At 41.0% G+C, this 23,390-nt stretch overlaps 1 protein-coding gene across 3 annotated transcripts in view; it reads right to left on the reverse strand.

Annotated features, from left to right (window-relative positions):
* The window catches only part of LOC131366425 (uncharacterized), a 38,772-nt gene that overhangs the window by 9,097 nt on the left and 6,285 nt on the right, over positions 1-23,390 (reverse strand). Inside the window, exons 1-5 of one of the 3 annotated variants that reach the window (XM_058410913.1) lie at positions 17,112-17,254; positions 9,549-9,722; positions 5,159-5,213; positions 4,974-5,061; positions 1,955-2,415 (exon numbers count right to left, since the gene is read on the reverse strand). In XM_058410913.1, coding sequence (XP_058266896.1) covers positions 1,955-2,415; positions 4,974-5,061; positions 5,159-5,213; positions 9,549-9,722; positions 17,112-17,137 — 804 coding nt within the window. In that variant the 5' untranslated portion in view covers positions 17,138-17,254. Of the gene's footprint in view, positions 1-1,954; positions 2,416-4,973; positions 5,062-5,158; positions 5,214-9,548; positions 9,723-17,013; positions 17,255-23,390 lie in introns of those variants that run through there. The other 2 variants (XM_058410915.1, XM_058410914.1) reach the window with 2 other exon arrangements.

Consider the following 23,390-nt stretch of genomic DNA (forward strand, 5'->3'; position numbering starts at 1 on the left):
AGAGCAGTGTGGTAAGAGGCAAGATCTGTATTGAGTTGTGATTTGTCCCACTTTCTCTCCTCTGTACTTAATTCTCTCCAGTTGATGTGTAACACATCCGACAGCCAAGGTACAGGGCAAGAAATATTCCTGTGTTTAGCAAAAATGAGGAGAGGATAGTGTCTGTGGCAAATGGTAGGGAGGAGTCAGGGTCTGAAAGGGAGGATAGGGTGTAGAAAACTACAGAGGAAGTGGAGTGAGAGTGGAGGTTTTAATGAGGTGGAGAGAATTGTTGTCCATAAAGACAGAAATAATTGTCCAGGACCTAGTTTAATTCAGCTTAAATTAAAGAAAACAAGCAAAAAGAATTGTGAATGTCGGACGTACAGTTCTTGAGATAAACATAAAACATACACATTTGAGTTATAGTGCCACTATCAGACCTTTTGGGCCCATCTTTCTTGCTTATATTTGGGCAGACAGTCCTACCTGTTCATCTCGTTACATAATTAGTTTCAACAGAGAACCAGAAAAAACATAAATTTTGCCACAAACAGCGTTCTGCTGGGTTGGATCACACACAGAATCATAACGAAACTATACATTAACATACTTATAAAGTTTCACGATGATATCAATGCTAGTTGTTTAACATCCCTGTTCACAGCTAATTGGCTGAAATTAGCTATTTTTAACATAATTCAATGATGATTAAACTTCCAGTTGCAGATTAGCACATTCTTGCAGCACACTCAATTTTGCCTCAGTTGTACTTTTGATTCTTGCGAAATAGCAAACCCCAAGGTTTCAATCCCAAAGTCTATAAATATGAATAGTGCCCCCCAGTGGCCAGTTTGAGTGAGACTACATTAGCATTAACCTACACTAGTAGGTTGTTTCCTGAATCAAAGTTTCATTTACGTTTACAAGATTTGCCAGATGCCCTTACCGGACATGCAAAAGTGATTTGGAGTCTCTATCAATGATTAAGACTAAGTATACCATGAGGTAATATAGCACACAGACAATTTTGAGGTAATATAGCACACAGCTCTTCACCTGTCATTTGCAGACAGCCGGTAACATGACCATTCTGACATCAATGGGAAGTTCATTCCACCACCCAGGTGCCAGAACAGAGAATAGTCTTGATGCATACCTACCTTGTATCCTGAGAGATGGTGGGACTGGTTGAATAGTGCTAGAGGATCTGAGGGAGCGTGGTGCAGTGCAGTGAGTGATGGAAGCTTAGAGGTAAGAGGGTGCTGATCCATTTGTGGCTTTGTAGGCAAGCATTAGTGTATTACCTCTGATGTATGCAGCTACCGGAAGCCATTGGTGGAAGCGCAGCAATGGGATGGTATGGGAGAGCTTCAGAAGGTTGAAAACTGAGGATGCAGCAGCATTCAGGATCAAAGTACATATTGGGCTCAGAGGTGGACCTACCACATGCGAATAGCAATAGTCCAGTCTTGAAATAAGAGATAAGAGACTGAAGAGACTATCCACATAAGCACCTGAGTGGTCTGTGTGGATTAAATGGTGAATCCTTCTGATGTTGTAAAGGAGATACCAAAATGAGTGTGTCAAAATGCAAGGAAAAGGACAGCTGATTCTCAATGGGTTCAGAGCAATGGAGATTAGCGAGTTGTCCAGGGAAATCACAAGATCCTGACCTGGGGATGAATCACCGGGATGAGTAGCTGTTTGGCAATAGCTTGATGGGAATAAGTGGGAATGGTTTATTTGGAATCAAGCTAAAAAATTCTGTTACTCATCTTTTTTTTCCAAGAGATATGCTTAGTTTTGTGAGCGAATATGACAAATGCATACCGTCCTGAGAAGCCAATTTGAGTGAGACTGCATCAGTTACTACCAAAGACTACCTAAAAGCATCATAATCTGAGTTATTATAAACATAATCCTATTATTTTGTAACTAATTGACCCTTGGCACTCTGTATCTGTGTGTTTACCTTGGGCATGTTGGGTATGTGGAAAGGCTCCATGGTTGTCCTGTGAACAGTGCTACTGGATGACTCTGAAGTATTTTCCTCCTCTGATCCTTCCTGCTTCCTCCCTCTCTCCAGCTTCCTCACCTTCTTCACAGAGGCATACTCTGCCATCACCTCTGCATGGCCTGCCTCATTTTGTTCTCTACTCTCCGCTCCTCCTTCTCCTGCTCCTTGTCTGTTTTCAGTAATTGTTTGGCTTTGTACTGAATTCAGGAGTGGAGCTGGGGGAGGAGCTCGCCAAACACCAACCCTTTCATATAATCCTTCATCCTCTGGGCAGAGATGGTCACACTCCACATTTTCAGGGCGATTGGGAATGCGGGTTAGCTGGCAGCCAGAGACTGGAGGGTGGTGGTCAGAGGCTGAGTGATGACTGTGTAGCAACAATAGATCCATGCTGGCTGGCCGATTCCTAGAAGCACCTATCAACAATACAATTCACAAAAAGTAGTAAATGTTCTTGCTCATTATACACTTCTTCATACTACAGTAATGGCATTTTCATGACCATCCAACGCTTTTCTTTCTGAGAGGGAAGACATTGAAGAGCTAACATTAGTCTCTCCTATACACTCTGTGTAGAGTGTGTGTAGAACATTGTTTTTTCTGTCAAGTAAAACCATGCCTTGTTTGGTCATCTAGATTTTTGGATTTTTGCATTTGAAAAGAAACCAAAGAAATTCTGTGTTGTCCAAAAAGGAGCACATACTTTGACTGCAACATTCTAATTTTGGCATAACTGATATTTTGCATACAATGCATTTACAGTGCATTTTTTTTTGCTCCTACTGTGCATTGTTGATTATGTAATTATTTAGCATGTGTGATGTTTAAATACAAACCCTGAAGTTTCTTTAAGCAACTGCTTAATCTTAGTTAGATTTTCTTTGTTTGTTTTAAGAAAGCTTTTCTGGAAAAGGTTAATATAGCATCTGGTAGAGATTACAGTTGTGCAACAGGACTATAATGGATTAAAATGACAGAGGTGGAAAAAGAAAAGACCCATTTATTTGCAAAATTGGAGGTGCATCTAAATGTGTGCTCTAAATACAGCATTACTACTAAATAAAACCACAGTTTGACCATATTTCTGTATAAACTGACCCAAAATTCACAAAAGAAATATGCTTTTATTTACTAATAGGACACCACTACATAGCTGGTGCAGTTCGCACACTGTACACAAAGCAGCATCACTGGGTCTCCAAAAACATTTGAAATCATTTGGTATTGTTTATTATGATAATTATCAACATTCATTATTAACACTGATTATATAATTATTAACATAATGTTTATACAGTATATCTGTCTGCTTTTATTCATTCTTTTGGTCCTTCTCCAATGTAGTAAAAAAGGAAATCTTCCCAAAACATCCTATGGTCATCAAAATTAAATGGTAATTAAAAGACCCCAGCCTGTCACAAAGCAGCACTGATTTCCAGTCTCAGTGTAGACTCAGACTGTGTTTATCAGTTTTCTGCTCTTTCTGGAATGCAAAAACCCAGAGAACTGAAGTAAATCTGATCAAATATTTCAGGTGGCTATTATTGTCAGAGACAGTGGGCCTCATTTATCAGTCTATTAGTAAAGCTTAGTGTACATGACTGTGTAAGCCAAACTGAGCTAAAAATATCCACTGGAAATGTGGCAAATAGAACCAACATGTAAGACAGCTTTCATCCTCTGAAAAAAACTGGTCTCTAAAAATATATTATATTGTGTGTAAATAAATAAGCTATTTAAACATAATCTGCATCTTTAAAGTGCACTAATATCATATTATATGAAAGCCAGTCTGTTTTGGTCTTTCTATTCCTAAATTTACACTCACTCATGAGTATTGTGTAGGAGACAAAGGTTTTTTCCAACATGACAAGCCTTTCATATGTAAATGCCTGTAAATAACAGCTTTGATAAATGAGACTGGCTCTTGTTTTAAAGATAGTTTCCTAGCCTACTCAGGCATGTTTGATACAGAGCTTATCAGAAAGATTCACAAGGCATCTGGTTGAGGCCAGTAATGAACTCAAGTAACTGAGTAACTGTATAAGTTCAAGAGCAGAATAAAGTGATGTTCTTCAAACTGCTATTCGTTGTTTGTGAATGAAAACAATAATTAAGAATAATTATTAAATGTCAAATTATGAACAGTTATTATTAAAACATGTAAAACAAAAAAAATTAAATACATTAAAAAACCATTCCCAGCAGCCCCCTACACCTTTTTCACATTTTTAGAATTTTATCACAATATACCCCTATTTCAGATTGTGAATGAAAGGGAGGGAAGTGGAACAGTAAGATTACAGGGTGAAGAGGTGAAGAAGGTACAGGAGTTTAAGTACTTTGAGGTCAACAGTCCAGAGTAATGGAGAGTGTGGGAAAGAGGTAAAGAAGCAAGTGCAGGGAGGTTGGAATGGGTGGAGAAAGGTGTCGGGAGTTCTGTGTGACAGAAAAATATCGGTGAGAATCAAGGGGAAGGTGTACAAGACAGTGGTGAGACCGGCCATGCTGTATTGTTTAGAGGCAGTGTCACTGAGGAAGAGACAGGAGTCAGAGCTGGAGGTGGCAGAGATGAAGATGTTGAGGTTCTCTTTGGGAGGGACGCGGTTGAACAGAATTAGGAATGAGTACATCAGAGGGACAGCTCATGTTGGACGTTTGGGGGACAAAGTTAAGATTAAGATGGTTTGGACATGTTCAGAGGAGGGAGAGTGAGTATATTGGTAGGAGAATGTTGGACATGGAGCTGCCAGGCAGGAGGCAAAGAGGAAGGCCAAAGAGGAGGTATATGGATGTAATAAATCTAGTAAAAGCTAGTGGGTGCAAGTGTTGAGGATGCAGAAGATAGGGATAGGTGGAGAGAGATGATTCACTGGGAAAAGCTGAAAAAAGAAGAAGAAGAAGAAGAAGAAGAAGACGGCCTTATTTCAGATGCACATAGACACATACAAATGTGCACATATTTTGCACTCACCATTTGCCCTGTAAGGCATTCGATGCATCTCATGCAGACGTGTGTCTGATTTACTCATGGAGTTTAGCTTGGACTGATGAAGAACACCCTAAAAAACAAAAAAAAAAAGGCATACTTACTGTGTGAATGTACATGTGTGTCATGCTTTAATGTGTGCCTGTTATCACCCTAAATCAACAACTCACCATGTCCCTCCTTTGACTCCCAACACTGGCATGGCTGTGTTTCCTTTTCCTTTTCCTACAACAGCAAATGATATAGAAATCAGAGTAGGGATAAACATGCCCATCAAAGCTAGAGAAATTCAAGTAGGGAGAAACATGCCCCTCTTTTCTTCTCCCTTTTTATCTCTCTGTTTTAAAAGCTTTTGCCTTTCTCATGCTAGTTTTCACACCCCCTAATTGTTTTTCAGTTACTTCACACTTCCCTCTGTTCGATCCCACTCTCATTCCATTGTTCTTCATCTTTGTGTATCTCTGACAATGCTTACATGTTGATGCTTGTATTATTACATTGGTAATCTGTGCTCTGAAGTGTATAGAAGGCTTACTGTTATCATCATTACTGAACGATTAGAATCTGTGTCTGCTAATTCTGTTTTAAATCACAAAATTGACAACATATTCAATTTACCCTGTTCCCTATTGTAGAAAAGATTGTAGAACAGCCATTTATACAGATACAAAGAAAGATACAACAATTTAAAGCTTTAGTGCACAGGGTTTTTTGTTGGTAATAAAAAAAATACAATTTAGTCAATGAAGAAAAATAAAGTTGTGACAGGACAAGGTGTTTCAGTGGGACGACATTTCTTGCAGCATGCATAGGGGTGTCTGGCAGCATTTCTAGCAGCAGACCTTCACAGGGTGGTGGTTCAACTGTACAGGCAGTAACAAGCAGCTCTAAGCATCAGCATTTGTACATATGCTTTCCAGGTCTGTAACACACGTTATCGTTGTATATCTTAAAATCACAATCCAGCATAATGTGCTGACATTGTCATGAATGGCTTGGACAGTTCTCTGCCAGAACACCAGAGGCATTTCTGTATTTTTTTTTGCCTTAGTTTTAGGTCTAGTGTTTTCCTGTCTTTTTGTTTTGCTATTTTGTTGATAAAACCCCTGTCCACCTTTTATCCCTGCATTTGGGTCTGGATTCTGTTTCTGTGGAGGCACCTGCACTTGACAGACATAATACATTAGTTGAGAATAGTGCAGTAGGCCCAGCAAGGGTTTATCATCAGTGAAAATCCAAAAATTGCAACCAAAGAGACATTGCAATTTTTAATAGTAAAGACGATCACCAATGCCTCCTTGTCAATCTGGGCATAAATTCGTTCAGTGGAAAACATTGTTCTCGAAGTAAAAAAGAAGGGCCTTTTCCGGCCATCACACTCAATGTGGAACAGAAGGACAAGGAAACATAGACCATTGCTAGGGGTTTCTTATAATAATTTTTCACTAGTTTATCACTAACACTAAATCAGTTTATAACAACTGTTTTGCCCAAGCATAAGATTTTTGTGCATGGTTTCCACTGCTATGTAGCAGATTGGTCAAGGAAGTACAGTAGACTTTCCAGAACCTTTCCAGTGGCCTTATAGGCTAGAAAGCAGTATAGTTTAAGCCACAGGTTTGTCCAGCTCTTCATCAAGTGTCAGGCAGAAAGCAAAACTGACTGAACACTGGAACTCGGCAGCTGCTAGACATCAGTGGAAACTGGTTGGCCTGGCCCAACTGTCTTGGAAGACCTCCTCATATGCACTTAGCATTGACTCCTTCCACTGATGTACCTAAAGCATCAAAACAGTCTCTTCACAATAGGCCTAAGCCCCAGCCATACATGGCAAACAAAGACAGAGTGTTTTGTTTCCCCTTTTACAGCACCTCCACAAACATTTTCCCTTTAACCTTCAGATTTGTTTGTGACCACTGCCTTTATACTCCCTTGTCCCTGTCCTGTACTTCAGGGGGTTGAGCTAGGCACAGTCCTAGTCTTGTGTGCTACATTTGTGTACTGATCTGCCCTGGAACTTGCTTTACCAGTACTGTCTCTCTGGTTGACACATGGAGAAATCTTGTCACCAAACCAACACACCTAGTCTGGTTGGCCTTTCCTGGTCAGATATGAGTGGGGGGAGGCTAAAGAGGAGACGTTACACACAAGTCTCTGATAGTACCCCGCTAACCCCAGGAAGGCACATACCTCTTTGTTTGAATAGGGTATTATTTCATTTTTCGATTTTCTCCTCCTGTAGTTTCAGCCACCTCAAGCCAGTGGTACCCCACATACTACATTTTGGTCATTGGTGAGGGTGAAGGACAATGTCCATCAGGCACAGGAATGCCATGGGCACTTTGTGGAGCCTGAAGGGGAGTACATAGTATTGACTTTGACTGGTGGCAGTGCTGAATTAAGGGATTATTAGGTTTGGCATACAGGGCCAGGGCCTCTTGCCAGTAGGCCTTGGTGAGGTCTAGGGTGGAGATAAACTGCATCCTCCCCATACTAATAAATGCATCAATAAACGTTGGGTGCCCATGAACCCAGTCATTGGTTTTCCTTTCTTTAACCACTTTTAGTAGTTACTAATCATTTCATACTGGAAACACCACAGACCACTTGTTTTAGAGGTGCTCTGACCCAGTCATCTAGTCATCACATGAACACATAAGAGTCATAAGAGTCATCAGTTCATACTTATATTGAAATAACATTCATGAAATGTATCAGTCAGAACTTAGTCATCTTAGCACATAGACAGGACTAGTTAGCGTTAAAGTGGCAAATGACCTATTACTGGCCTCTGATCAGAGTTGTGTCTCCTTGCTGGTGTTGCCTGACCTTAGCACAGTTTTTGACAGCATACTGCTGATCATACTTTTCTACGCATACCAAGCTAGTTTGATGTTCCACATGATTCTGTTTTGGCCATAAACAATCTCCAGTTTGTCCAAAATGCAGCAGCTAAGAATCCTAAATAAATGATATGAACACATGATCCTTATCCAAGCCACACTGAATTGGCTCTCCGTCAAATTTTGCATTGATTACAAAATATTACTACTGACCTATAAAGCACTGGATGGTCTTGTGCCACACTACCTTGGAATTTTTAATTCCCAAACGTCTACTTTGATCAAGGGTTCAGGCTATTAAGTGGTACCTCAAGTAGCAAAGGGGGCAGAGATTTCTCCTCCAGAGTCCTGCAGTTATAGAGCAGCCTTCCAATTAGTGTTCAGGACTCAGACACAGTCAGTGTTTAAATCTGAAAACATGTCTGAATTTGTTTAGGCAAGCCTTATGTGAATAGTTTTTTCCATAGGTAAAGGAGCAGATCTGGAGGGTTAATTTACCCTCAAGTCTCCATCATTGAACTTCACTATAATAAATTCAGAAATTATGATGATGCTCGTATTCATAAGTTGCGTAAGAAATCCTGGTTACACAATTGTATTTGACTATAAGGTGTACAGTTATAGGAAAACTAATTATCTACAATTGCACTGTCCAGGTGCTAAGAGAGGGAGATATTACATTGACAACATTACTGATAACTCTGCTGAAAACAATGTCTTGTGCCACCTGCTGACCTTCTATGATAAGTCTTTTGTTTAGTGCATTTAATGTTCATTTGTGAGTGAGAAGTAGAGAATTGCTGGCAGCTTTGCACATCTCTTATTTGTTATGCTTGGTATATGTTGGTATAAAGTTCTGTGCAGACCTATGTAAGCTGGTATAAAGTAGGATTGCTTTACTACCTCTTGGTTGCTTGGTTATGTTTTTTATGGAATGACCATACTGAGTATAATAAATTGAATTTAGGAAAGAAGAGCTCATGTCTGTACAGGATCTTCTATTTTAGGAAACAATACATTTTAGAAAGATCTTGGTAGAGTCTGAGTCGTGGCATTATTGTGTCACCATGTTTGTCATAATTAGGCTCCTAGGACGGTTTAAAGCTTTGCTAACTACCATATCTTTCACCATCAACTTCATCCTGACACTTCACACTAAAAAAACGTAAACCTTATTTAGACTATTAAATAAAATAAAGTTGAAGACTTCAGTTATTTAATTATAAATCGATTATTTAGATTTTTTATTTTAAACAATTCTCTGGATATCTAAATCATTAATTTAATTGTATTTCTGTAGAGAGTCAGTAAGTAAAGGGGAAGGAAAAAATCCCATTCTAATATATATGCTCCCGCATACATCGATGAGCCCTGTCCCTGGTTGTCATTTTTTTTAAACCTTTCTTTTGGTAGGTACCAATCACTGCATATTGATATTTTAGCAAGATGATCAATGTTATTCACTACACCTATCATGTTATGGTTGATCAACGTATTGCATAAAAAAGACCTTGCTGTTCCATTGCTTTTAGAGTGGAATGTACTTTTGGCCATATAGTGTACATGTTGGAACTATCATTTCACTTGCAATCATGTAAGTAACCTTAGCCATTATTCTCATTGTACAGTAATAGCTTATACCCCTGAGTTTTATGTGTGCTACCAAAATTTGAATAATTCAGTGTTTTCTGTTAATGTTGAAATGGTCTTTACTTACGTGTGACATCCCACACACACCAGCACAATGAGGATGGTGACAACAAAGGCTGAGGCAGCAGAGATGGCCCCCAGAACCAGCATTTTACCATAAGGGAGGGCCAAAAAATCCATGGAGGACCAATTCTTTGAGGAACATACACAACTTCTACACACTCCACACAGTCTTGTGAACCTGAGAAAACAAAAATGAGGCTGAAATAAAAGGCATTGTTTCTCAAAACTACAATCCATGAATAAGTATAGCAAATAGTAGTTATATTAATTTAAATGGAACTTTTATAGTCATATACTGTACATACACAGTAGAATACAGTAAAATCATTTCTCCATATCCAAATGTGTCAGAAAGCTGAGGGTGGCATCCCAATACAGCATCATTGGGGCTGTAACCCTGTGGTGTAAATCTAAGAGTAAATTACTACCCAGTGAAAACTTCAACTTGATACTTCTCCAAAGTCTATATATGTATAGTGTTGTTCTTCACAAATGCCATTGTATCCTGCTAACCTGTAGTTGTTTAGCATATTTAAGTTTGATGTTTCACACAATGTACAATGATAGCAGGTAAAAGAATACAGCATATATACATACAGAGCATACAACATTTTTTATGGTCACTTGTGCTGTTTGTGCTGTGGTCCAAAATAGGGTTTACATGATGGAGAATGGTGCAAAAAAAAGCAATAAGTGAGCAACAGTTCTGTTGGTGGGAACACCCTGTTGATAGGAGAGGTCAAAAGAAAATGACCAGATTGGTTCGAGCTGCCAAGAATGATATACAGTAGGGTCCATAGGTATTTGGCCAGTAATATATTTTTTGTAATTTTGCTTTTGTATACCACTACAATAGATATGAAATGAAGTAATTAATATGTGACTGAAGTGTAGATTTTCAGCTTTGGTTTCAGGAGATTAGCAAAAATATTACATTAATCATCTAGGAGTTACAGCCATTGCTAAAGAACACCCACACCATTGAGACCCTTCTGACAGAAAGCATCACTAGTTGGGAACGGTACCAAGCACATAAGACGAGCACTCCAGAGGGTGGTGCACTGAGTTACCAATGTACCATCCGATCTACGCTCCCTGACCTGTAGTCTATTTACAGCAAGCGATGCTGAACCAAGACCATGTAGACAGTGAAGGACTTTAGCCATCCAAACTAACACAAGTTGGAATGCTCTCAGATTATTACTATCTATATACAGTTTTAGACTGTATATATAGTACATATAATGTACTATCATTGTCACAAACACTTGGAGAGTGGATAGTGAATAGAATCAGTTCACAATATTAGGAACAATCCAAAAGACTTTAGGCAAAATGCAGGGACCAAAATATACTACACAACAGGGTGACTGAAGAACAGAATAAAATAATTAAACAGAAGTGAACATAATGAAAAAGATGATGACTAAGAACGAGGGAGTGCCGGTGGTTGCACTCCTGCTAGCTTAATCTATTTAAAGACAACAGAAAAGTTACAAACTAACTACATCTTCACTTTTTCTCCCAGCAGCTCACATATCTCACAAACATTTTGTTTGTGTGTGTGTGTGTGTGTGGTGAATGTATATGCTGTTCTGAAAACAGAAAAGGGCACAAATTCAGTGGCTATGAAATGCAAAGGAAATGGTGGAAAAAAGAGCGTTACCTGTGAAAAAACACTAAAAAAGTAGAGTATAAAAAACGACACTACTGTTTGCGTAATTCAAGTGTTGATAGCCCTAGATTTGTTCTCTTTATTTCTCTTCTGGTTTGGACAAGGCTTTGTAAGATTTGCAAGGCAGTCAATACTGCACATCATATTGGCCCACTTCTGTATGTGGGTCATATGCAATTTCAACAGTACATGCTGGATCCTGAATGGTTGTATATGAACATTTTACTGATATTACCTGAACTATATGGGTTATGATCGTGTTGAAATTTATTACACTCTTAATTATGTTTTATGTCACTTCACACAAAAGGACAGATGAGTTATACATGCTTCATGACATGACCTAATGCAGGGTTCTTACATATAGAAAATACAGTTACATTTCCAGTCTCTGTTCATTGCCTCATTTAAAATGTGTCTTAGTCATAATATACGCACCATTCTGTGCTACCGCGTCAAAAGTATATTCACATCACCTGATAAAGTTTTATCAATCTCACAGAATTATTAGCTTTGATTAGGACATTCTCGCCATCTGCCTCTGGAGGGAGCTCTGAAGTGAATGTCACAATGTCAGCTTCAGGCTAGAATGCTGCTGGAGGCTTCACATTCTCTTCATTTCCAGCCTTCCTCTTATCATAGTAAATCATGAATGGTTGAGTGGGTTTGGCTGACAGGCAGGTCCTCCCTATAAAATGACCTAAATCAAAGTCCATCTTCCTGTAGACTGCTCTCATGAAACATGTGATTTCTTGTGATATACTTTTTCTAGGCCCGTGGTTCCCATGGCAACCAAAAGCGGGCTTGACTGGTGAACCTGAACTGAGCTAAGCTGGGCTTGGGGTTGCAGGCTGTCAAAATAAACTTGGCTCTGCAACAAGAATTCTTTCATCAGGTCTTCAGAGCAACCAAAGTGATCGAGGAGGGTACATGGAAATCCACTGAGGAAATAAATTGATCTGATCGCAGGCATATCTCATTGTTGAGGCCCTTTTTTACCATCTTGTTGCATCTCTGTTATTGCCTATTACATGATGGTATTTTCCTATAACTTTTCAAAATAGAACACATTTTATGCAACAAAATTGCATTTAGGTTTGCAAATTGCTCCAGTAAAAATAACTGGATTAGTCAGTGTTAGTATTATTTTGTTGTAAATTATGGACATCCTTTTCCGGTGTGGGCTCGAGTTAAAAAACACCAATATCTGCAGCTGAAAGACAGGAAATAAAGAACAGTTGCCAAAATAACGGAGCAGATTAGCAGAGAAAGATGATCCCGATTGACCTTTTATGGGTGTTATATACAGGTGTCTGAAATTTGTCTTTAGTGGAAGTTGCTCACATGGGAGTATGCTTTAAAAATATCCAGAGAGACCTCATCATAGCAACATCAGTCTCTAATCAGACTCATCAGAGTCTCATCAGTCTCTAAAAACAACCCCTAACCATAGCAGCAGTGGTGAACACTGTGCATACATAGGTCAGGTCCAAACCACACACATGCAGACTAAAAATACAAAATGATAAAGGATGTTTTCTGATTTTCCTTCACTCCATGATGAGCCGAAATTCATTAAACAGGGTTTTTTTTTAAACTTCCAGAGACAGGTGTAAAAGAGAAAAGTCCACACATCTCCTTTTGAATCACAATGCAGCATTTTTTTTATACTAATTCAATATTAGTTTATTGAATTCAATATTACGTCAATATTAGTAATATTTTATATTAACAAAATGTTTTCTATTTTTCATTTCTAAGCTGACATTTCTTTTTATACAGACAAATAGTTCAGGACTGTAATATTTTTTATAATAACTAGGACAAGTACATTTAACATTTCAGAATGTTTGCTCTTTAATGTCATGCCAGTGCCATTAAAAACAGGTGAGAAGCTTTATGGGGGCACATTTAAATAAGTTATAAATGTGTAGTACCACTATGAAAAGCACATATGCATGCATGTTAGACATACACACACACACACACACACTTTAAACATACCCGCAAAACAAATGTGAGGAAAACTAAGGGTACATGCATATGGCTCGCATAGAAACAAAACACATCATTTACGGTTAAAACAAATTCATATCAATTTAAAATAACATGCACGAAAAATGGTACTGGAAATGTGCCTTTGCACAAAGGAAACAATAAAAGCTGCAAAGTGCAGACATTTTCCCTGAACTACCACAAACACCAGAGCATCGTTTTCAGGATTGTGCAAGCATAGCGATCTTAATGTCATCTGTGACGTGAGACGTGTTGTATTAAAATCATTTTACTGATATGTCACAATTATGTCATATTCATAAACTCTAAATAAATACAAACTCTTTTTGTTCCTGTTATTACACACAAAAGAACCTTTGGGGGCTGAGCAGAACCGACATAAGCATGCATTATCTTTATCCACCGAGCTCTCTGTCGCTATAAATTAGGTTTATAGGTTCAGCATAAAGACAGCAATTTTTCTCTCTCTTCCCACCCCACAACCACACGATAATGACATGCAATGCAATGTAATGAAACTTTTTTTTCCTTTTTTATAAACAGCAATAATATTATTTTGGCAAGTGACTCTGGATAACATGATGATATCTCTGGGGCAATATAGAGTAGACAATCCAACTACAAGCAGGTTATGTGAGGTGAGAGGAGACTGTAGTACCCCGAGAAAACCCATTCACAGGCAGAGAAAGCAAGCATAACTCCACACAGACAGTAACCTGGAGCACGGGTTCGAAACACAGAGCCTGTAGCTGTGAGTCACCAGGAATTCTTTTCTCCTTAGAATCGGTTGCTGTGTTTTTGGGCTCAACTTTTACATGTTCCTCCAGAAAGACAAGCTAAACAACTAAACTGTAGAAAAATGTAATTCTACATTATTTTGTCACCTCTGGGGTGAAAGGTGAAAAGTTCAGAAATGGATACATCCATGATACATGAGACAAACAAAGGAATGTATTTAAAGCTATAATATATAAAAATTATCCTGCAAGTGTTTGAGGATGTATAAATAACCAACAGTGTCTGGACAAAAAAGTCACACACTATAATATTTTGTTTGACCACCTTTTGCTTTGATTACGGCACATACTCGGCATAGCATAATTTCGATAAACTTATGTGAGGTCACAACATTTACTGCCGTCCACAGTTGCATTAATTTCTTGTCATAATGTTGTATTGATGATGGGAGACTGCTGTGTAAAGTCTTCACCAGCACATCCCAATGGGGTTAAGGTCTGGTGGCCAATCCATGTGTGAAATTGATGCCTCATGCTCCCTACACCAGTCTTTCACAATTTGAGCCTGTTGAATTCCAGTATTTTCATCTTGGGATATGTTCATGCCATTAGGGAAGAAAAAAATCAATTGATGGAAAAACCTCATTCAGGTAGTTAGCTGACCTCATTTTTGGGCACATAATGTTGACCAACTAAAGCAACCCCAGATCATAACATCATGTTTAAGTGATCTCTGATCATAATCATTCAAGATTTTTTCCAACCACATTTCTTCTTTGAAGATGATGATTCACCACTATCCTTCCAAGTTAGACCATGTTAGACCGTTCTAACATGGTGGCAGTGGTGGCTCAAGTGGTTAAGGCTCTGGGTCGTTGACCGGAAGATGAGGGGTTCAAGCCCCAGCACTGCCAAGTTGCCACTGTTGGGCCCTTGAGCAAGGCCCTTAACCCTCTCTGCTCCAGGGGCGCCGTATCATGGCTGACCCTGCGCTCTGACCCCAACCTCCAAGGATGGGATATGCGAAGAAAGAATTTCACTGTGCTGTAATGTATATGTGACAAATAAAGGCCATTTCATTTCTTAACCCAATTTTAGTAGTTTCAGCAATCTCCTCAGTTGTTTTATTTGCTTGAAGCAGGTACAATAATTTGACCCTTCTGAATCAGAGTAACATTACCATGATCTGACATAGTTGTTTAAGAACTGAGAAGCTACTCACTGGATCACTTAAGGTTTAATAACAGGAAGCACTTTGAACAACCTCTTCAGTCAACCACAATATATTTCCTGTGTATAATTAAACACCCAAGGTACGCTCTCTGTGTCCATTGAAAGGCAGAATTTTCACATTTCTAAGGGAATGTTTATATTTATGGTCAAACATTGGCAAATCAATAATTCATGCCTGCTATGCTGCACTCAAAATTCCCGAGAGAAGACAAGCGACTGCCAGCATCCTCCAAGTGACTGCCAGCATCTTCCATCTTGCCCTATAGTACCTTAGAAAAATTAAAGCCAATGGCAGAGATTTTCAGTTTCATAGTGTAAATTCTTCAGTGCAACATAAACAATTACAAGTCTCATCTTCTACACTTAGTAGTAGTGGGCCTGCTTTATCCATCTAATGTATAAATTATTATAAATTATTATGTATAAACCTATATGTAAACCAAAGTGAACAAAATAATTTCTGCCAGATTTTACAAAATTTTGAAAGCGCTGATTTTCTTCATGCCTGTGTGTGCATGTTGATGATTGCCAAACAGCTATACATTTCCACGGCACAGCTGATTGACATGTAAACTCCACACAAGTTCAAGTGCACAGGCAGTTATGTACACAAAACCATTGAATCGGGTAAAGCCTGAAATACAGATGTGGAATTTATTTGAACTTTTCACTACTATGGCAGTAAAGATATTTTATAATACATAATATAAGTAATAAAAGGCAAATTTGAAATCTTCCATCAGTGGTGCAAAATATTCGTTCAGTTTCCACTATGTGTCTGATAATACCAAGCCCTTGTTCTCTGTTTTGATTTCCTAATTTGATCATAGTCCCTGTTTACTGTTGTCCTGTATTTTCTGCATCAGTCTCTGCAAAATCTTTTGTGGCAATATACTATACTTTAGAAATGTTCATGTTACATATAAAGGTTATATTCATGTTCCAAAATTTCCAAATTTTGCAGAAAATGCAGCTTTTAATTGAAACTAAAAATCAATGAAATCCTTAGGGTTAGTGGTCCAAACATAAAACAGAAACAGCTCTTCTGAAAACTTTCTTCTATGGCTCGTTATCACTTTAAAGAACCTCTAAAGATATTTAAGAGTGTATGTGTAGATATGGCTTTATTTAGCTACATTAAGACAAAAGTCACTGGATCTACCCACAAAGAGTGTTTGCATGCATGTATGTGGATGTCAGTTATTCTGCAAGCGTGGTGCAGAGGCACTTCTTCTGATCTGCCTACATCCACCTCCAGTGTATGTATTTAGGGTGAATCACCATCTTTCACTGCAAGTGCAACAGTGCAAGTTGTTTCTCTACCCTGACAAGAAACATGAAAACCCACACAATAGTATGTCTTTCATGATTCATATCAAATTTCTTCCATGAAAGGCCAAAGCCAGACAGATGTCTCTTGTGCAAGATGTGCCAGTGTTGTCACAACGTCTTCTAGATTGTAAACGACATTAGCCTCCCCTGCCTGGCTTACATCATAACTGCATGAGTAAAATATAAATAGCAATGTGCCAGTTTCTCTGATACACCCAAGATATCTGGGTGTGTTATTCCAGCAACTCTCTTCAAAATCTCATTTTTAAAAAACGTTTTAGTTATAATAATAATCATTTACACATGACTGATCAACTGCTGCTGTTTACAAACTGTAAAATTGTGTAACACTAATGAGTGATCAATGTCATTACAAACAGGTGCTCATTCAAAAAGGGGCAATGGGAACATGAAGTGCAAAGATTCAGGTTAATATCTATCAAACTCATTGATTTGAAAGCACTTAAGTACAGTACCTTTAACAGTTTAACAGTTCATCCACCTCTGTCTCTGTCATGTAGCTGGAGAATAACAAGAATACAACCATGATGTAAAATAACACAGTATTACAAACCTGGTGCAATTTCTCTTGAAACTCATAGCCTCTTAAAAATAGCTCATCCCTAGTGCACACCTAATGATGTTGAGACACACAGCAAGAGTTCTGTGTGTGTGTGTGTGTGTGTCTGTGCGTGCATAGTCGTGTGTCTATGTGCAGGAAGATGACTGATTTCCTACCACAAACCTTCTCTTTCCTTCATATTTCTGCATCAAGTGTGAAGTGTTTTTCCGTAGGCGTCTATCTCACACAAACGCACAGATACACACACACACACACACACACACACACTCAGCCAATCATGTGTCACAATGCAAAAACTCATGCAGATACAAGTCAAAAAATGGTTATCTCTGTGACTTTGATCAGATAGTTGTTGGTACCAGATGAGTTGGTTTAAGTATTTCTGCTGATCTGATTCTGCTGGGAATTTCACACACACACAAACAACAGTCTCTGGAATTTACCCAGACTTTTCAGCAAAAATCAATGACCACACACGAGCTTTAAAACAATCAGCTAGGAAACTAGAACGTAAATGGAGTCAAACAAAATTGCCAGTATTTCAGTTAGCGTGTAAGGAAAGCCTTCTGAGATACAAAAATTCTCTTAGTGCTGCTGGATCAGCTTATCTCTCTACCCTAATTGAAGATAACAAAAACAATCCTAATTTTTTATTTAGTACTGTAGCAAAACTAACTAGGAGTAAAACCACTATAGAAAAGCACACACCATCTATATGAAGCAGCAATGACTTCATGAATTTTTTCAACGAAAAAATTGACAATATCAGGCAGAAAATGCAGACTATTAATTTAAAACCAAATTATTTGATAGACAATCCTTTAGATAATATAACTATTTCTGATCAGAGCTTTGAATGCTTCACTCCACTTCAAGAGCCTGATCTAATTTCACTAATTTCTTCTTCAAAACTTTCAACCTGCATCCTAGATCCTTTACCCACATCTTTCCTTAAACAGATAAACAGATTCTAACGATGCTTGCAGAACCAGAGCGCCAGAGGGAGCCATCACCCGAATATTGACATTTGCGAACTCATTTCCTGTCTTACTCGGTTATTTAAGCAGCACGTTGCCTATTGTTCCCTGCGAAGTATTGTTCTCTCTAGTGGATTACGTACCAAGCCTTGTTTATTGTTCCTGATTGCCTGCTACGTGTATGATCTTTGCCTGTTACTGTTTTTCTACGAGTCTCGGTTTTGCAGTTTTGGTTTATGTTCGCTAGTTATTGATTTTCCGGTTTTTGACCCTTTCGCTTAGCCATATCGATTCCGATTCTTGCCTGCCGTTTTTGTGAATAAAGATCTGCATATGGATTCTACTACGCCTGCCTCGAGTGCGTCCTTACAGAATACTTCACCATCAAAGAATCCAGCGGATCCTCGTGCAACCTTAGTTCGCCAAAGACATATGATCCGGTTCTACCAGGACCAGGTGGAGGCGTTAAAAGCCACCAACGCGCTGCTACGACAACAACAATCTCCCGCCGCAGCTCCAGTTCTGCCTCCACGCAGTGAATTTCCACGCTTCGCGCTGCCAGAAAAGTTTGATGGTGCCGCGGATCGATGCCGGGGTTTCCTGCGCCAGTGTGACAACTTTTTCGCTCAACAGCCGGAGGTATACTGCAGCAATAGCGTCAGATGCGCATTCCTTTTATCTCTGGTGACGGGCAAAGCGCTAGATTGGGCTTCGGCTGTGTGGGATTCGGATCCTCAGGTCCAGACCTCAGCTGATTACTTCGCGAATCTGATCAGGGAAGTGTTTGAGTATCCAGCAGGAGGAAAAGACATTTCTGTTCTATTACTGGAATTACGCCAAGGGACTGATACAGCTGCTGATTTTGCTATTAAGTTCCGCACGCTCGCTGCTCAGTCAGGCTGGAATGAGGCGGCATTAATAGTGGTGTTTCGGGAAGGACTTACTAGAGAGCTGAAGGCGGAAATGGCGTGCAGAGACACTGATGTTACACTCTCCCAGTACATATCCACTGCTATTCGCCTTGACAACCTGTGGCGCCAGCATCGTACTCGCACCCCCACACCTCGTTCCTCACCACGTTGCACTATGGAATACCACAGCCAGAAGGAGGAAGTCACCGAGCCTATGCAACTGGGGAGGTCTCGTGTTTCTGAGGTGGAGCGCGAACGCCGTGTGCAGTTGCAGCTGTGCTTCTACTGTGGACAACCAGGTCACAGAGTCTTCCAATGCCCAGGGAAGCCTGCCACATCCCAGAGAGGAGTCGTGAAGCTGGTTTCTAAGGTTTCTCTTCCTGCCTCGTTTTTTCGTCACAGCGCTGGTTGACTCCGGATCAGCAGTGAACCTGATAGACAGCAACCTGGTCCGTGAGCTCGGCCTATCTACTATCCCATGCACTCCGCTGTTAAAAGTCACTGCCATAAATGATCAGCCCATTGGGGAGGGCCTTCTTACTCACCACACACCTCTCATGGAGGTTCAGACCTCTTGGAAATCTTGGTATTCTTTAGGGAGTGTGACTTGGAGCAATGATTCGGGGCTTTCGATAGACGTGGAAAGGCATGGACGGGTTATCCGGTTGCAAAAACAGTTCTCTAGGCAAAAGGTAGATTATTCCACAGAGAAAGACTGAGATTTTTCGTTATTTCCTCACCATCAAACCCTGTCGTCCTAGGCCTTCCCTGGCTTCAGCTTCATGACCCGGACATTTCATGGAAGGAGGGGGAATTAAAAAGGTGGTCTACCTTTTGCCTAGAGAACTGTTTTTGCAACCGGATAACCCGTCCATGCCTTTCCACGTCTATCGAAAGCCCCGAATCATTGCTCCAAGTCACACTCCCTAAAGAATACCAAGATTTCTAAGAGGTCTTCAGTAAAGAAAAGGCCGCCAGATTACCCACACATCAACCCTGGGACTGTGCCATTGACCTTCTTCCGAACACCATGCCACCTAAGAATCGCATTTACCCCCTGTTACTTCCTGAAAAGCTTGCTATGGAGGAATATATTGAGGCAGCCCTTGCAGCTGGATACATCCACCCGTCTACCTCACCAGCGGCAGCAGGGTTCTTCTTCGTAGAAAAGAAGGACGGCGGCCTTCGACCCTGCATTGACTTCCGAGGCCTGAACGCAATCACAGTCCCGTATCCTTACCCTCTTCCCCTGGTTCCCGCAGCCCTCAAACAGTTACAAGGAGCCAAAATCTTCACCATGCTTGACCTGCGCAGCGCCTACAATCTCATCCGGATAAAGGAAGGCGACGAATGGAAGACGGCTTTTCACACAACACATGGACATTACGAGTATCTGGTCATGCCATATGGACTTACGAACGCCCCCGCCGTCTTCCAGTCACTTATCAATGAAGTGTTCAGGGATATGCTAAACAAATTCGTCATTGCTTACATAGATGACATCCTCATATATTCCGCCAGCCTAGATCAACACGTTTCTCATGTTCGTGCTGTCCTCCAACGCCTCACCAACCACAATCTCTATGTGAAACTGGAGAAATGTGAGTTTCATCGTTCCACAGTAACATTTCTAGGATATGTAATCTCGCATGAAGGAGTGGAAATGGATCAATCAAAAGTGTCTGCCATTACATCCTGGCCTGAACCTACCTCCATCAAGGGTTTGCAACGCTTCCTCGGATTTGCGAACTTTTACAGGAGATTCATCAGGAACTACAGTACCATTGCTAGCCCAATGACTTCACTGCTGAAAGACAAGCCCAAGAAATTAAAGTGGACCGATCATGCCAGAGCTGCTTTTCAGAAACTTAAGAAAAGTTTTTCTTCCGCTCCGATCCTAACCCTGAGCTGCCGTTCGTAGTGGAGGTGGACGCTTCGAGCTGTGGGATAGGGGCTGTGCTTTCTCAACGTCAACCTGAGTCCAGAAAACTGCATCCTTGTGCTTTTTTCTCCCGAAAGCTCACACCGGCCGAAATTAACTATGACGTAGGGAACCAGGAACTACTATCGATAAAGGCTGCCCTGGAAGAATGGAGGCACTGGCTCGAAGGGGCCCGCCACCCGTTCCTGGTCCTTACCGATCACAGAAATCTGGCCTATCTTCGGGAAGCCAAGCGTCTCAACCCACGGCAAGCTAGGTGGGCTCTATTCTTTACACGATTCAAGTTTTCAGTCTCCTACCGCCCCAGGTCTAAGAATGGGAAAGCAGATGCCCTGTCTCGAATCCATGAAACCCTGGAGCAACCATCCAGCCCAGAGCCTATCCTTCCGCCATCTGTCCAAGTAGCTCCTGTGCAGTGGGACCTGATGAGTGAAATCAAACGGGCTCAATCGACAGAGGCTCCTCCCCCAACATGTCCACCGACCAAAGTTTATGTACCCACAGGTTTCCGCCAACAAGTATTACGATGGACCCATGAGAGCCTGAGTTCAGGACACCCCGGCACCCGTAGAACCATTCAGCTGGTACGACAAAGATTCTGGTGGCCATCGCTCAACCATGATGTCGAGGAGTTTATCCGTTCCTGCTCGGTCTGCGCACAATCCCAAACGAGCCGTCAGCTACCAGAAGGTCTACTTCAACCACTGCCAGTTCCACGCCGACCCTGGTCTCACATCTCAGTAGACTTTCTCACAGACCTCCCTGTCTCTCAAGGTTTCACCATAGTCATGGTTGTAATCGACCGATTTTCCAAGTCCTGCAAGTTAATCCCCATGAAAGGTCTGCCTACTGCCATGGAAACAGCCACAGCCTTTTTCCAAAACATCTTCCGTCACTATGGCTTACCCGAGGACATTGTTTCTGATCGCGGCCCACAGTTCACATCTCGTGTGTGGTCGGAGTTTTGCAAACAACTCGGGATCAATGTCAGCCTCAGCTCTGGGTATCACCCCCAGTCAAATGGCCAAGTGGAGTGGCTTAATCAAGAAATTGGGAGGTTCCTAAGAACATACTGCAGCCGTGAGCAACACCGTTGGAGTGAGTTTCTCCCCTGGGCTGAGTATGCCCAAAACTCGTTGCGCCCCTCCTCGACCCGCTTAACTCCCTTCCAATGTGTATTGGGCTATCAACCTCTGCTCTTTCCTTGGTCCGGGGAACCCTCGGATGTGCCTACAGTTGAGGACTGGTCAAGACGTAGTCAGGAGGTCTGGGAAAGAGCCCATGTTCGTCTCCAGAGGGCGATCCGACGACAAGAGATCCAAGCTAACCGGCGTCGGCGTCCCCACCCAGCTTACCAAGTGGGTCAAAAGGTGTGGCTTTCTACTAGGAATATAAAACTGAAACTTCCTTGTCATAAGTTAAGCCCCAAGTTTGTTGGCCCATTTAAAATTCTACACCAAGTTAATCCAGTTTCTTTCTGCCTTGAGCTTCCAGCATCGTATCGTATCTCGCCTACCTTCCATGTGTCTTTACTCAAGCCCTTCCACGAGCCTCAGACCACCGGCCCCGTTATCACTGAACCACCCCCACCACTGGACATTGATGGCTCCCTTGCCTACCAGGTGCGCACCATTCTGAATTCCCGTCGTCGAGGTGGCCGCCTTCAGTATCTGGTGGATTGGGAGGGTTATGGCCCAGAGGAACGTTGTTGGGTTAATGCACAGGACATTCTCGACCCCTCGCTCACTGAGGAATTCCATCTGAGCTTCCCGAATCGACCTGCTCCTCGTCCACGGGGGCGCCCGCGTCGACGAACACCTGGAGGTGTTCCTAGGGGGGGGGGTTCTGTAACGATGCTTGCAGAAGGAGCGCCAGAGGGAGCCATCACCCGAATATTGACATTTGCGAACTCACTTCCTGTCTTACTCGGTTATTTAAGCAGCACGCTGCCTATTGTTCCCTGCGAAGTATTGTTCTCTCTAGTGGATTACGTACCAAGCCTTGTTTATTGTTCCTGATTGCCTGCTACGTGTATGATCTTGGCCTGTTACTGTTTTTCTACGAGTCTCGGTTTTGCGGTTTTGGTTTATGTTCGCTAGTTATTGATTTTCCGGTTTTTGACCCTTTCGCTTAGCCATATCGATTCCGATTCTTGCCTGCCGTTTTTGTGAATAAAGATCTGCATATGGATTCTACTACACCTGCCTCGAGTGCGTCCTTACACAGATATTACCAGTAGCTACCGAACCCCTTCTAAAAATCGTAAATTCTTCCCTAAGCACTGGCTATGTCCCTTGATTAAAAAACTGGACCTCAACCCCTGTCAGCTGTCTAACTATAGACCAATATCAAACCTGCCCTTTATCTCCAAGATCCTAGAAAAGGCTGTAGCACAGCAGTTATGTTCATACTTACATAGAAATAACATTTATGAAAAGTA

This window comes from Hemibagrus wyckioides, linkage group LG15 (genome assembly GCF_019097595.1).
Source record: "Hemibagrus wyckioides isolate EC202008001 linkage group LG15, SWU_Hwy_1.0, whole genome shotgun sequence".
Lineage (NCBI taxonomy): Eukaryota > Metazoa > Chordata > Actinopteri > Siluriformes > Bagridae > Hemibagrus > Hemibagrus wyckioides.